Source organism: Atractosteus spatula, chromosome 8 (assembly GCF_055471065.1).
Source record: "Atractosteus spatula isolate fAtrSpa1 chromosome 8, fAtrSpa1.hap1, whole genome shotgun sequence".
NCBI lineage: Eukaryota > Metazoa > Chordata > Actinopteri > Semionotiformes > Lepisosteidae > Atractosteus > Atractosteus spatula.
This window is the reverse complement of record NC_142713.1, coordinates 30641463-30655702: the sequence shown is the minus strand read 5'-3', so window position 1 is coordinate 30655702 and position 14240 is coordinate 30641463. Positions and strand designations below refer to the sequence as shown.

The 14240-nt window shown below is 38.6% G+C and overlaps 1 protein-coding gene across 1 annotated transcript in view; it reads right to left on the bottom strand.

Moving 5' to 3' along the window:
• The window catches only part of large1 (LARGE xylosyl- and glucuronyltransferase 1), a 94878-nt gene that overhangs the window by 10772 nt on the left and 69866 nt on the right, over positions 1-14240 (bottom strand). Inside the window, exons 7-11 of the mRNA XM_088924145.1 lie at positions 8947-9051; positions 6847-6959; positions 4817-4942; positions 3262-3417; positions 1329-1492 (exon numbers count right to left, since the gene is read on the bottom strand). Coding sequence (XP_088780271.1) covers positions 1329-1492; positions 3262-3417; positions 4817-4942; positions 6847-6959; positions 8947-9051 — 664 coding nt within the window. The remainder of the gene's footprint in view (positions 1-1328; positions 1493-3261; positions 3418-4816; positions 4943-6846; positions 6960-8946; positions 9052-14240) is intronic.

Here is a 14240-nt window from a genome sequence, read left to right as displayed (position 1 = left end):
TTATAATCTAACCTTTTGCGTTATTCAGCTATTTCAGTTGCTGAGATACCAAGTGTTCCGGGAAACAGATTATTAAGAGAATCTCTTCTAAGCCAGACTAAGGATCAGCATTTAGACAAGATAAGGTTTGTACAATATCTGGATTCTCATTGGCCACGTACAGTATTTGCACAGAATGTTCCTTATCTTGCTGAGGAAAGCTGATTAGACGGTAAGACCCCCCGTTATTTTACTCTGTTGGAGTCCCTTAAACATAGACATGGAATCAGCTGCTCAAAGAAAAAGCAATGGGCAATGTCCACATTTTCCGAATAAATTCACTAGGTATGACAACAGCCACGAATTAGGCGTACAAAAGGCTTATTGAGTTTTTTTAAGTTATACGATTTTGTCTTAACCCGCTTGGCTGAGGGTTATCCTCCTGGCCACGGGACGAGGAGGCTGGGACCCCCCTGTAAAACGAGGAGTAACCAAGGGGCAGCTGTAGAGGTGGAGATGGGGTGGAGGAGGGATGCGAAAAAAGAATGCGAGGGAGAGGAGGAGATAATGTACAGGATTTATGATGTTTAAGCGAGGAAATGATGCCAGGATTGATTACAAATTACAGTCAGTTGAGGACGACTGAACCTGCCTGTTGCCATCCCTCCCGGATTTTCATTATAATGCCTTTAAAGGGGACTGCAGTCCCAATTTCTCAGACCAGTTATTAAATCTCGGTAACAAAATAAAATAATTTGAAGGTCTTGCAAAATGTAACACATTCCAAATTAAACACAAAATTGTGAACTCTGTGAAACTACTTGTTATGTGCCGTGTTCTCAAAAACCCCTGGTCTCACCACAGGCGAGAGAAGCTTACGTAAACTGCAATGTGAAGCTGCCCTTCCTGCAATGCATAAGTACAGGTTGTGCAGCAGGCATTTCACCAAAGAAATGTTCCAACATGATAGTTGGAAGTAAGTTGTATTTGTCCGCAAAACCGTCTCGGAGTCCAGAGCAATATTTGTATTGGATTGAAGGAGATGTACCGTATTGACCAGACTGCTTGTTTACAATGTCATAGGGCGACTATATGGCACCAGAAGTTTTGTTGCCTCATTCTGAATAGCAGAATATGGTGCTGCGCATAACTGGACATTTTGTCTATTTGGTGATGAAAATTGTTGGTTTTACACTGGTTGGTTTGAAATGCACTTGTCAATGCCAATTCTTTCTTAACACCGAAACATAAAAATAGCGTTGCGGGTCCCCTTTAAGCGACATTATGAATAAGCAGAGTAATAATTTTTCCACGTGTGAACAGCAAGGCTGTGAAGTACATTCTCTTACCTGTCCATGGAGAGCTGTGCCACCAGCGTGACGTCGGCGTTGTCAGCGGTTGGCTCATACTCGTAGTGCAGGAAGCACAGGTGCGTGCGGTGCACGGTGAAGCGCTCCCGGCGGAACTCATAGCACGGGTCGTCCTCGTCCAGCTCGGACAGCTTCTTCTGCAGCTGCGAGACGAAAGAGAGCTCAGAGGTCAGCTCTGCCATCCGTTTTTGCACTCAGTGTGGAATGGGTGTACTGTATGTCAGCTGGCAGCCATCAGCCTGCTTTCCCACGCTTCTGAGTAACAAGTATCATCTTTCACTACTGCCGTCACGCCAGTGTATCGGCTTTGCTACGACGTGTTTTTGCATAAGGACCTGATTATCTGCGTATTTACTGTATCTTCATTGGGCAAATTTTCAAATAGCTGCAAAATGCAGTCAAAATGGAATTGAAGTAAGTGCATTTCTGGTGAGTGTAGGTAAGTGTATTTTCACATTAAATAACAAAAGTAAGAGAATTTAACCAGTTATACAGGTTTTTTTTACAACTTTTTATCTGAATTACTTTTGGAATACAACTACTGAACGGCTCAATACACAAAATATGCATAAAATATCCTAGTAATAATCTATAGTCTGACAATGGCTGTATGTTTGTAAATAAATACCATACAGTATTAACATATCCAGTAAAAACCTTTCTTTGAAATTATACTTGTGCTACCTTATTTTCGATTGTATTTCACATGTATTCTGGCTAAAAAAAAAACTTTTCAGGATATTTGAGATGGAAGATTGTAAAAAAAAATCCATGACAGATTATTTGTCAGTGGAAACTTGGAACAGTGTAAAATATAATAAGACAATATGTTACATGTAGGGTGTAGTGTATATCTTACTGCACAAAACAGCAGAAATTACATATCTTGTAGCATCAGGCAAACCCTTCTTATTACATATTGAAATATTAGGAAGTGATTGTTTTTTGCATAATCAAAATGAGCTGTGCAGGCTAAGTGACAATGATACCGACTGCAGTCAGGCATGTAGCCAGGAAGCATGGTAACTAAGAGTAACACTAACTCTGCAACCTCAGCACAGTTTTGAAGTACAGGTACTGTATTTAGCAACAAATCTCTCTAAAGAAAAAATAGCTCAATGCTTAGCTGCCAGTGAAAATCTCTACAGTTGGGTTGTAGCAAAAAACTGAGACTGAATCTCAGGCAACTGTCTCAAGCATCTCCATGTATCTTATGAACACTTGGCACGTCTCATGGTGAGTTTTTCAGCAATCCATCTCATTAACCAAGTCTTGGTACAGTATGTACAGATGACCCAAACCCTGGAATTGGAAGTAACATGTAGTTATGTTTAGTTTGTATTTTAAGTTTGTTTAATTGTTATACAACACCCCTAAGGGCTGTTTATCTGATTATTAAAAGCTGAAGGCTATGTACAGTACTAATTACTGTACATTACTTTACATTACTTTATTAATTACTGTACACAAACTAATTACCAGCTCCAGAGTTGTCTAGGCCTCTTCTGATTGACACACTTCATAATATGTACTAATAAACACTGAAAGTAAAGTTCACATGGAAAGCAAACACTTACCAGAACGCTCAAGGTTTGAAATAAGAAGCAGTGCCAGTGCTGAAAGTTGTGTAGTGTACACTGTGCAGCTCACTCTAAGAGACGCAAGTACCGTACAAGTAATCTTGTGTGACAAGTGTGTGACAAAACTAGAGCACAACATTGTTGGATGGAGCGACAGTATGTATTAGTGCAATACTGTGACTATGTACTGGGTGAGAGGAAAGGTACCGGGCGGTTGTCGTTAAAACAGTCAGGCAACAATGGACAACATGATTACTCTAAAAACTATGAAGAGTTAAGGAGGGTCTCACTGAATTTTCTCTCTGCAAGCTGCCCATAGTCACACTACCTACATTCTCACTGTTGAGGTCAGCTTCACTGGGGCAGCCGAAAAGCTCCCTGCGCAGCAGATTGCCATCATACTCCAGGAAGGTCAAGTAGAGATTGCGGAAGAACTCTACATGCTTGTTCTTCACTCGCAGCTTTTTGGGGGAGTTCCAGTGTATCACCTGAAGGGAAGTGAGCAACATCTTATTGGACTCATACTGTATGTCAGAACACGTGAAAGGGTCTCCAAAATAAATGATTCGGCAACACGGACATTCACAGACACGTAGCTGTAAAACTAAAACATAACAGTGTCACAAAATGGGAGTGTGCAGAATTAAATAAAGGAGGATTTAAAGCTATAAATAAAAAAAATCAAATCGATATCAAAATGGATTTCTGCCACTAGCTTGCTAGCCAAGCAAATTTAATATTCAGCAGCTTACCCTTTGTTGTTCTCCCTGACACAAAACTGTAGCAAAGTGAAAAAAGGGCACCAAAATATAAAAAATAAAAATACCTATTTACACCAATGCACATACACTACTGTGTTTGCTATTACTATATACAGATATTTACAAATCTCTGAGGAAAATAAAATTACTGCTCTTTTGACACAGAAAACTAAAAGTCATTCTTTAACTGATGCTCAAATGCATAGGGAAAGAAGGAACCCGCAGGTAATCCAATAAAAGATAAAGCACTCCCTGAATGTGTTAAATTAACCATCTTCCATATTCCAAAGAGCGCATCACTAAACAAAATGAGAGATATAGCTTGGTGGACGCCAAAAATGGAAATTTATTATTTCCACAGCTACAAAAGCGACTGTCCCTTACTGAATGTCCAAAGCTAGTCTCTTTAGTGCTCAAATTACCTATCGATCTGTAGTCCTGGTCATGAAAGAGGAAACACTCTCAGAGTGTGTATACTTCTCCTTTCAGCTCTTTCTCTCATGTCTTTATCATTTAGTGTAGTCTTACAGAACCGTATATACTGTCACCTCTACTGATGCTCGAAGAAGGCTAATATAATGCTTTAACTGCAATTGGTTTAGTTTTAGTTTACAATACAATTGGTTTGCGACCTCCATTTTTTTGGCCTGTGCAACTGACTCAAGTGAGAAGGTGAGATAAAAGACAGCTGTTAAGAATGGGGTAATGGGATATAAAATTTAAATTCTGCAGCATTATCAACCTGTATCAATAATATTTGTTCTTATTAGCAAAGTTGCTGTCATGCCAATCAGAGGTTCCTTCCATGCTGAAGAGAAAAAGAGCCAAATGCCATTTTTTTTTCTCTTCAGTTAACTTCTAGCTATTCCTTTGGCAGCCCGCACAACGACACAGCTTCTCACTCTAAACTCTTAAGAATATCGCAATTCTTTGACGTATCACTTTAATAAAATCCACAACATTCTAAGTTATGCAGTAACACGATTTTGCCACTTAAGGTTACTGTAGTGGTTTTGAAGCGAGAAAAGGCCTGGAACCGCTCTTCCTCCGAAACTGCAAGGTAAAAGATGAAGAGCTGAAAAGCAGAAATGTTTTCATTTTTGTTTTCAGTGGGGGGGTAACCTACCTTGAGGTCGGAGACATCTTTATAACACTTCTCAGAGCGGGTGTGGTCAGACAGCTGCACATTCCAGAAACAAGGCAGCTGGTACACCAGAAATGGGTTTTGCTTAATCACTGCATTAAAAATATCCTGAAAAACAGAGATCATTTAGAGGCAGGTTCCACCCAGGGCACACAGGAGGATTATCTGTTTAATGTCACATCAGACTAGGTTTAAAACACCTCATTCAAAAATGAAAGAAAACCTATGTGTACAGTATTTCAGTCACAATTCCACTTAGGGAAATGTATTACAATTTGTTACTTTTATGTGTAATAGGAAATTACTTTATGTACTTTTAATAGTACTACTAAACAGGAGTAGTTAACACATTTAATAGTGTAGATATACCACAGGCACAGTATAACATTTGTAATGCATCATTTTCTAAAAAACACATGCAAAAGAAGCTCATCCTCCACAAGGCATGCAAAGGTAAAACAAAGAATCTTGGCATAAATACTGCATTTGTTGTTTTAAAGAAGCTGTACCTGTCCATTCAAATCATATCAGGTAGCCGTATACCTGTATCTGTTTGTGTGGTTTGCTAGGTTCAAGGTTAAAGCTTTCCATAGGGAAATGTACAGACACATCTGTACGTTATGTAAATATGCACACAAAGTAATGAGTAAAACTCAACAGAAAAGTGCAGTTATGAGAGCACATTCTCACAAGATGTTGTGAAGCATCAATGAACAATCACAGTTCAGCATACAGTCCTAGGATCTAGTTGCTTACAGAAGGGGCTGCTTTTAAGTAGCTACTGGGGACAGTACTGCATGATTGAATTGCTTTTTTAGCAATTTGCTTAGTTAAATTATTTAAATTACAGTGGCATATTGCCAAATTATTGTGCGGTATGGTAATTTTAAACAATTTTCTCAGGATACAGAATATTTTATTTTAAATTACTTTCTATGCATGACAACTGTGTGTGTACAGTATGTATCATCATTTCTCATTTTCATGGATTTTAATTCTGAGTAAATTCCTTGCAAATAAGAAGCAAGTCTGGAAAATTATAAGGCCACCAAGCATTAAGTATAGAATAATACACTGAAACTATCACTTTTAAAAGTTGTGCCCCAAATAATAAATGCATTTAAAAATAAACGCTTGATTTCTCAGGTGAAAGCAGGTTCTCACATACAGTTATGTGGGGAGAAGGAACTGCAAATGGTAAAAGAAAGCAGAAAGTGATTCTCTGGAAGGTTCTATCGTTAAAAAACTGAATGAATGAAAGTGTTCAATTAAATATTAAATGTCATTTTAAAATTAAGCCAGTATAACTGAATTTTATTATCCAATTAGTACCCAACTGTGCAGGATAAAAGGTAGGAATGTGATTTGCAAATCTATTACCAATTGTCTTGGTTTCTGGAACGTTCAACACCAACACAGAAGTGAAAATAGCTGCATTTAAGTCTCCCCAATATACAGTATTTATTGTTTCTACCATGCCCAGGATATACAGTTATATTTGATCTTGATTTAGCTTCTACTGTTTTCCATTAAACACAAGGATAAATCACTGACAGTCAAAGGGAACTGAACCTTCTTAGTCTTGAAAAACGCAGACAATGAGAGAAATATGTTCCAAATAAATCTAACCAAATCAATCCAGTGAACTTCACCAGAATCAACAGTAACTTAAACCAGAGGACCAGTAGAAACTACAGTACTTTACAGTAAAGAGCATTTAAAACCCACAAGAGGTACTTCTTTACCCAAAGTATTGTGGGAGTATAAAGCATGTCATGTTGTTGAAGGTCATATCTTGGCTTCTTTCAAGAAATGGTTGGATCAGATTTTCTATCACTTAGCTACTAATTACCAAACAAGGTAGCTGGGTAGAAAGGCCTCCGTGTGTTTCTGACTATTCTTATGTTCCTAAATCTGTAAGCATTCTAAAAAAAGATAAGAGTTACAAGCCAAACAATATTGTTGTATATCTCCTTCACCATGCTTTCTGTAAAAAAGAAGTCCATTCAGACCTGATCAGCCAAGGAAGTAGACAGCATGCTCATCAGCTCTCTCTCTGCTGTCAGTCTCCACATCTGCTCCCATTTCAGCTTCCTGAGCCGGTCCAAGAGGAGAAGAATCACCCCTGTGGGACAGAAAAGACAGGCTGTGAAGCCACCTTCAGGGGACCACAGCTGGTACTCTGAGGAACTAGAAGACAACTGGGGTGAAGGAGAAGAGAGACAACACATGGATTACTGGATTATTAGCAACAGGTTTAACTATGGGTTGGGTTAGCAATGTTTAATGACTGTATTTATAGATTCTGACAGTGAGAATATAGCACCCTCATAACTCCCTCAGTTAAAGGGAGTACATTCAGAAATTAGGTTAAAAATGCTGAGAGCGAAATTGGACATTCAGAACTGAGAGCTGTCTCACTGTAGGAGTTTAGTTGAAATTAGGGCCACCCTAGGAATTAGCTACCTTCAAATGGAAATGAAGCAAAAAACTGCAATGATACTTCACTTTCAAGTAACAAGGGGTGATTAAATTACAAATATAAGAACTAATGAACTGAAAAAGAAAATATTTTAATTTCATGTTTGAAGTATTGAAGCAAGATTACATGTGTCTTTTGAAGTTAGGAGTCAAGAGCCTAAATAATGCATGTTGCAAGAACTAGCATTCTGGTGGCAAATCTTTAGACTGGTTTAAGTTCTTAGCAATATGTCCCTTCACTCATCTTAAAATCTGAATTGTTTAAAAATGCGATTCAGGAGATTCTTCTAACTTCTAACTTTTAACTTATTCCCACACTTGTTTCTGGGATGTACCAGGCCATTTTCCTCTTGGCTTTGATTACAACAGAGGATTCTGGGATGTATCAGGCCATTTTCCCCTTGGCTTTGATTACAACAGAGGCTTCTGGGATGTACCAGGCTAGGATCATAAAGAAACAAACAGCAAATATCTCGAGTCGGCACTAACTCTCTTGTGAGGTACAGTGGAGCCTGCAGAACATCAAAAAGACATATAGCTCTAACCAGATATCATATCAGAGGAGCATGATCACAAGCCCTTATTCTCCTTGTGCAGGACAAGGGTTGTAGCTGGAAAGCTTTTTATAAAGAGTCATAAAAACAGCAAATCTAGACCGGGAAGATATTAAATAAAACAATGTGGCAGTTCCACAACCACAAAAAAGAAAATAAAAAACATGAATATACATGGAACAAGTTATGAATACATATTGAGGTATGTGGGGAGCTGCATCTGCATGTAAACTGCAAAGGAACAAGAAACTATTAATTTTTGAAAAGTAAAAAAGCAAAATTTCAGCTGTTGAGCCTTTGACAGATGTGAACACCTGAAGAAAGCGAACTGCTGAAACATGGTGTTTTTATGAATATATGATTACTGCAAATCATTTATTTATGCATTCAGAATGAATCAAGCAGAAAAATCACACCTTCAACTATAATTATGAAGGACAGATAAAGAATTATTGTTGTAATTAGATGTATATATTTTTATTTTCAATCACTGTATGGTATTATTGTGGCTGTCTTGGGCAATGTGTATTTTCTGCTATATTTAAACTTTAATTTTATTCATTTGCTTGATTGAAAGAACTGAATATTACACTTCCGTTTTATTCAGTAAATGACTTAAAGATATTTAAATCTATTTTAAATAGATATTTACTACCTAATAAAATAGTCACTAAGTTTGTTAATTCTTAAGTTTTTTTTTTAGAATCAGTTCCAGAACTTGTACATCACCTATCACAGAGGGATAAAATTATCTGAAAAAAAAACTGCAAATTTTAATGCTGTGATGAGATTGGAAAACAAGTCGCTAGCAGATTTTAACCAGCATGAATTTAATTGCTACCATTCTAACTCAGGGCTCACATCTGCCTCTGTGCATCATAGCCCGCCTGACCACAAGTTAAAAGCCAGCTGAACTGCAGCATCTTTTAAAAAAAAGTTTTGTGTATCACAGCAGATAAAGCCTCTGCTCTCTTGTGTTGATAACCTGTGTGCTACTAAATACAGTATTTTGTTTCTTAGACTAGCAGGAGTCCTGGCTCTGCTTGACCCATTTCACCAACAGAAGAGGTTACTCACCAGTGTTAAAGCCTCTGCCCAGAGCTGGCCAGGGGCGATGGTTCTTCCACAGGTTTCCCAGGTACCAGTCGCTCTGGTTCTCTACCAAGCCCAGCACCTGCTGGCCTGTGAGGACAAGGAAAATGAGCCCTGCTGCAGGAGGGACAGATGTACACAGGGGCTATCTAGGGAAGTGCTTAACTTCTTGTCTTGACTGAATTGCACCTAAGAGCCTTTTTTATGACCTACATAGCCCTTGGTTTTCTCAGTGTTATAAGGTAAGGAGCAATGAGATCACTTTGTTTAGCAAACAAAGGCCCACGTTCACTAAATATTAAACACAGCCCTGAGACTGTGCTCAGCTAAAGTGGAGCGAATATCCAGAGGCAACAAGCGTGGAATGTAGGAGCTTCTGAACAATTTCCCCGCAGTGCCGAAGACACATTCTTCTTCTTGGTCAATTACTTCCATCACAGAGGAGGACTAAACAAAATGAGATTTTTCACAAAACCGTTTTACAAAGAAGTTGCTGATCTACTAACCAGATAATCTACAACTCAGAGAAACAAATATTAATTTTTCAGGCTCTCAGTATGTATTATTTCAAACTGCATTTTCCTCTTCCTTTAAAGTAGTTAAAGACATGCTCAGTTTAGGCCACTGCTCCGCAGGGTATCGCAGAAACTTACCCAAGACATCTGCAATTAAGCCAAAGATTTCTTTGAGTGCACAAAATCAACAATCTAACACTCAATAATCACTTACTACTTACTAGATAATCACTCAATTAGCACTCATTAATTAGGAAAAACATTTTTACGGATTTTCATCAAAAATCCTACAGTAACAAAGTAATAATTATGAAACATTTTTCTATTCCACTTTTTTACTGGAGGTAGTTTCTGAGACCAATTCAACTGACAAATTTTAGAATTCCTGATACAAGTGCTTTGGAAGTCTTTGGCAAGAAAAGCTAGACACAAATGCAAGAAATGTTTCTAATAGCAACAGCCATATCACCCTGCAAGTCACATCAGGCAGCCCACTAAAGCTCATCAGGTGTGAGCCTGGTCAGTACCTGGATGGGACACCTCCTGGGAAAAACTAAGGTTACTGCTGGAAGAGGTGTAAGTAGGGCCAGTAAGGGGGCGTTCACCCTGCGGTCTATGTGGGTCCTCATGCCCCAGTATAGTGACTGTAAAAAGGTGCCATCCTTCGGATGAGATTTAAAGCCGAGGTCTTGACTCTCTGTGGTCATTAAAAACTCCAGGGTGTTTCATTAGGGGTGTTACCCTGGTGTTCTGGCCAAATTTCCCATTGGCCTTTACCAATCATGACCTCCTAATAATCCCCATTTATGAATTGGCTTAATCACTCTGCTCGCCTCCCCACTGAGAGCTGATGTGTGGGGAGCGTTCTGGCACACTATGGCTGCCGATGCATCATCCAGGTGGGGCTGTACATTGGTGGTGGTGGAGGAGAGTCCCCATTACCTGTAAAGCGCTTTGAGCGGAGTGTCCAGAAAAGAGCTACGTAAGTGTAAGGAATTATTATGATTAATTATTGTAAGTCTTAGCCTGGTACTTTGCTTGAAGCGTAAGAGAAGGTCATGAAACCCTCACTAGATGTCACTGTTTCTATTTGTTCTGTCCTGTTAAGTTGGAGAGCATCAGAAACAGCTGAGCGGCTCAGACAGGCAAAGAGGAAAAACAAACTCACAACTGCAAAAAGAGAAAAGGCTAGAAAGCAAAAAAGGGGGAGCAAAGAAAGAGATGAAAAGTGGGGAGGTGGAAGTGGTTAGAAAGGGAGGGAGCGCGACAGAGGGAGATAAAGAGGGAGGGGGCGGACAACGGTTTAATGAAAGCTGTAAGGAAGATTAATGAGTGTCTCATGGACCAGGCAGCTCTAGGCAGACAGCCTTTAAATAATTTAAAAACAACTTCTCGGCTGTACTCTCAAGGTGACAGGAGAGTGTGACAATTAAGGAGCCAAAAGTGAACCCTCTTTTAATTGAGAGAGGAGGGAAAGGTTGTTCCCAGCAATTATTTCGCAATGATGAACATTCTCATGCCGCTTTGGGTCAGAACAAATTGGGGAAATATAGAACGGGTAACAAAAGTAGGAACAAGTGAAGTTTATTCCCACTTCCTGAAATATTCACTGCTTCACATTAATGCAAATAGTCTCTAAAACAGTCACATGTACAGCACTGTTCACTGCAATAATTAATTATAACAGTACAGAACTGAATGAAATAATTTCAAAGCTACAAAAGTTTGCATTTAAAATAACTGACAAAAAAGTTAAAGCAAAAGAAAAACGTTTTTATTTTTTTCACCTCAAAATCTGTTTTTACTATTGACACATTTAACCTTTTGAAAGTTTATCTTAAATTCAAGAATATTCTGGAAGGGTTATGAGTGCCTCCACTTAGGCACCTCCATTCAAACACAGGTAATAGGAGGCAATTCGAACATCTCTGTTTTGGGAGCAATTCATTTTCTGCTTTTCAGAAACTGCTCATTCAGATACGTGAACAGAAAACTTTAGCACCTTCGTTTAACGAAATCTTGGGCATTAAAAGGAGATTTCTATCAAAATAGTAGTTAGTAAAGGTTAATTTAACTTCATGGAAGAATTGTTTTCACACAAACTTCCTTTAAGAATTCTGCATATGTGGTAAGTGGTATTCTTGGAAATGTTTTTTTTTAACATGAGAATAATTAAAAATAAGGGGAAAACATTTGGCCAATTCTAGTCTGTTTGGTAGTTAGACTTGTCACCTTTTAATTAACCTAATAGCCCATATGAAATATGCATTGTTTTACAATGCGCAATATTAAAATTGTTTTAAATATGTTTTTTATGGGTAGCAAAGTGGCTATCATTGCTGTACCTTACTGCACTGGGGCCCCAGTTTCGCCTTACGGGGTGCTGTGTGTGTGGAGTTTGTATGCTCTCCCTGTGTTCGCTTGGGTTTCCTCCAGGTGCTCCGGTTTCCTCCCACAGTCCAACGGCATAATGGGAAGTTAACTGACTTCTGGGAAAATTGGCCCTGGTGTGAGTGTGTCTGTGTGTTTGTGTTTTCATATTATTTCACGAGAAAGGTGTCAGGGGATACTTAACAGGAATCAATCTGAGGCAAAAGAAAAAAGAGCGATAAATACACAGGCTGAATATTAGTGTGTAATATTCATGCTGTTTGGGCTCCATTATGCACAGAATGGAAAAAAAAAAACAAGAACACTTAAATAAGAAGCTGCAGGTAGCAGTCATAAATGAAATGAAAAGGTACTGCTTGTTAATCCTAGTGAATTGAAGAACACTTCTCTACCGCAAGATCTGAAATGCTGAGTACTGTGAAGAAAAGAAGCCAATGGAGGATGCTGCTGCCAATTGATTTGACTGCTCTGTAGCAAACATCATAGACAGAAAAGAACAGGACAGTAATCCCAGCAAATACCCTACAGCAGAGAGATGAAAAGAAAATGTCAACACCAACACAGAAAGGCTGGACTTCAAGCCGAAGATCTGAAGGGCCATTCAATATGAAAAGTCCCACCCATTGCCCAGACTGTCTAAAATAATGCAAGCCTGGTCCCAAGATGACACGTTAACACGTTTATCAAGTTTGACAAACATATGTATAATAAAACATCAAAAATTAATCTGAAAAAGTGGCCTCCCAGATTGCAGACTCCAACTTCATTAAGCATTTGTTTCTCCACACTGTCTTCCCTGTCTTTGTTCTGACAGAGAAACTTTCAGAAAAGAACGTGATTTCGACAGGACTGGCCCCAGAAAATAAGTTCTTTCCATAGTTATGTACATGTAGCAGCTACAGAGAAATAGAGAAAACTAAAAAGTCATTCAACTAAGTACTGCTATGACAACTGATATTGAAGACTGCCTTGGCAATGTGAAACTTTTGGAAATCATTAAAGCAAAGCACATATGAGATACTGTAAAAAATAAGTTTGCGGGACAGTAAATGTGTAATTCTTACTGAAAGGAACAGAAACACAGCAGTGAACTGTGTATTAAAGTGTGAAGTTGTTTGCTTCTAAAATCACTAAAAAAGCTTTAGGGCTCCCAGAGCACCTCAGGCAGTAACAGAGCTCACTCACAGTGTATGATGAGACCTATGTCCCACGCATCAGCAGAGAGAGCCTGGCTCACATCACCAGCTAACAGTGACTGGGATTGCCCAAAGAGGCAGTGCACAGCTGGCCGGAAATCACCAAGGTAGGGTGGACATTAATTAGCCAAGATCTTTCCACCTTTCAGGATCATAGTAACTGTTGTGACTTGAAAGGTCCCTGCAAACTTGCAGTGACCTCCGAGAGATGCATTATTCCTCAGAATTGATGCCATCTCTCTTGTAAGGCACTGTAAAACCTGTAGTTTAGCAAAAGACAAATAGTTCTTACAGATCTGCTGATCCCTTTTTTTTTTCTAGCCTGGCTTGCAATTTTCTCATACTTCCTTATCAACTTTAAGTCTTCTCTACAATCATTTGATTGCATAGTTCTGGAATCCAGTCAAAGACAGATAACCCGTTAATTCGCTATAAACTATTTTTCTCATTATTTTCAATGTTTCAGAAGCTCTTTGTCTGAATAGAAGATGCACAGCAGGGGAAGCAGATTTCTGAGGACTTGCTAGCTGGCAATGGAGATTTTGCTTGCTCATTATCTTTGTCACAGCTTTCAGAGAATCATAATGCATTTTCTTCTAACTCGTAATCGAGCGGGAAATGCATTGTCAGGGTTTGGCTTGCTTCTGAAGTTAAATAAATTATTTGAAACTGAGAAACTTTTCAGGAAGAAACTGAAGATTACTTTTTTCATCAACATCAACTTTCAAAGGTGAAAACCGAGAACTCATATTTTTTTTAAAATGCAAATAGGCAAGTAAGAGCAATGAAGCACAGCTGACGATGTGTGTCTTTGAAAACCTGTAAGACAGACTGACTTCAGAGGGAATCTAGGAATCCATAGGCACTTATTCAGTTGGAAACCTTTGGAATTTTTTTTTTTGCACAGACAGGTGTGACACCATTTACTGTGACAATTTTAACAATGAGAACATTATTAATCCCCCACTTCTCTAATGATGGCCTAAGAAAAAATAAATCTGTACTCTTCTTATAGTAGTTAATAGCAAAAGTCTAGCCATTAACTACCTGTGTATTAGAAAACATAGGTAATTTCTGTCTGAGCATTTGCAAGTTTGTATGTGTAGGCAATTAGCATTTTCCTTTTCAAGTCACAAATGACTGATTGGTAATCTTATTCACAGATTTTAATTCTGTT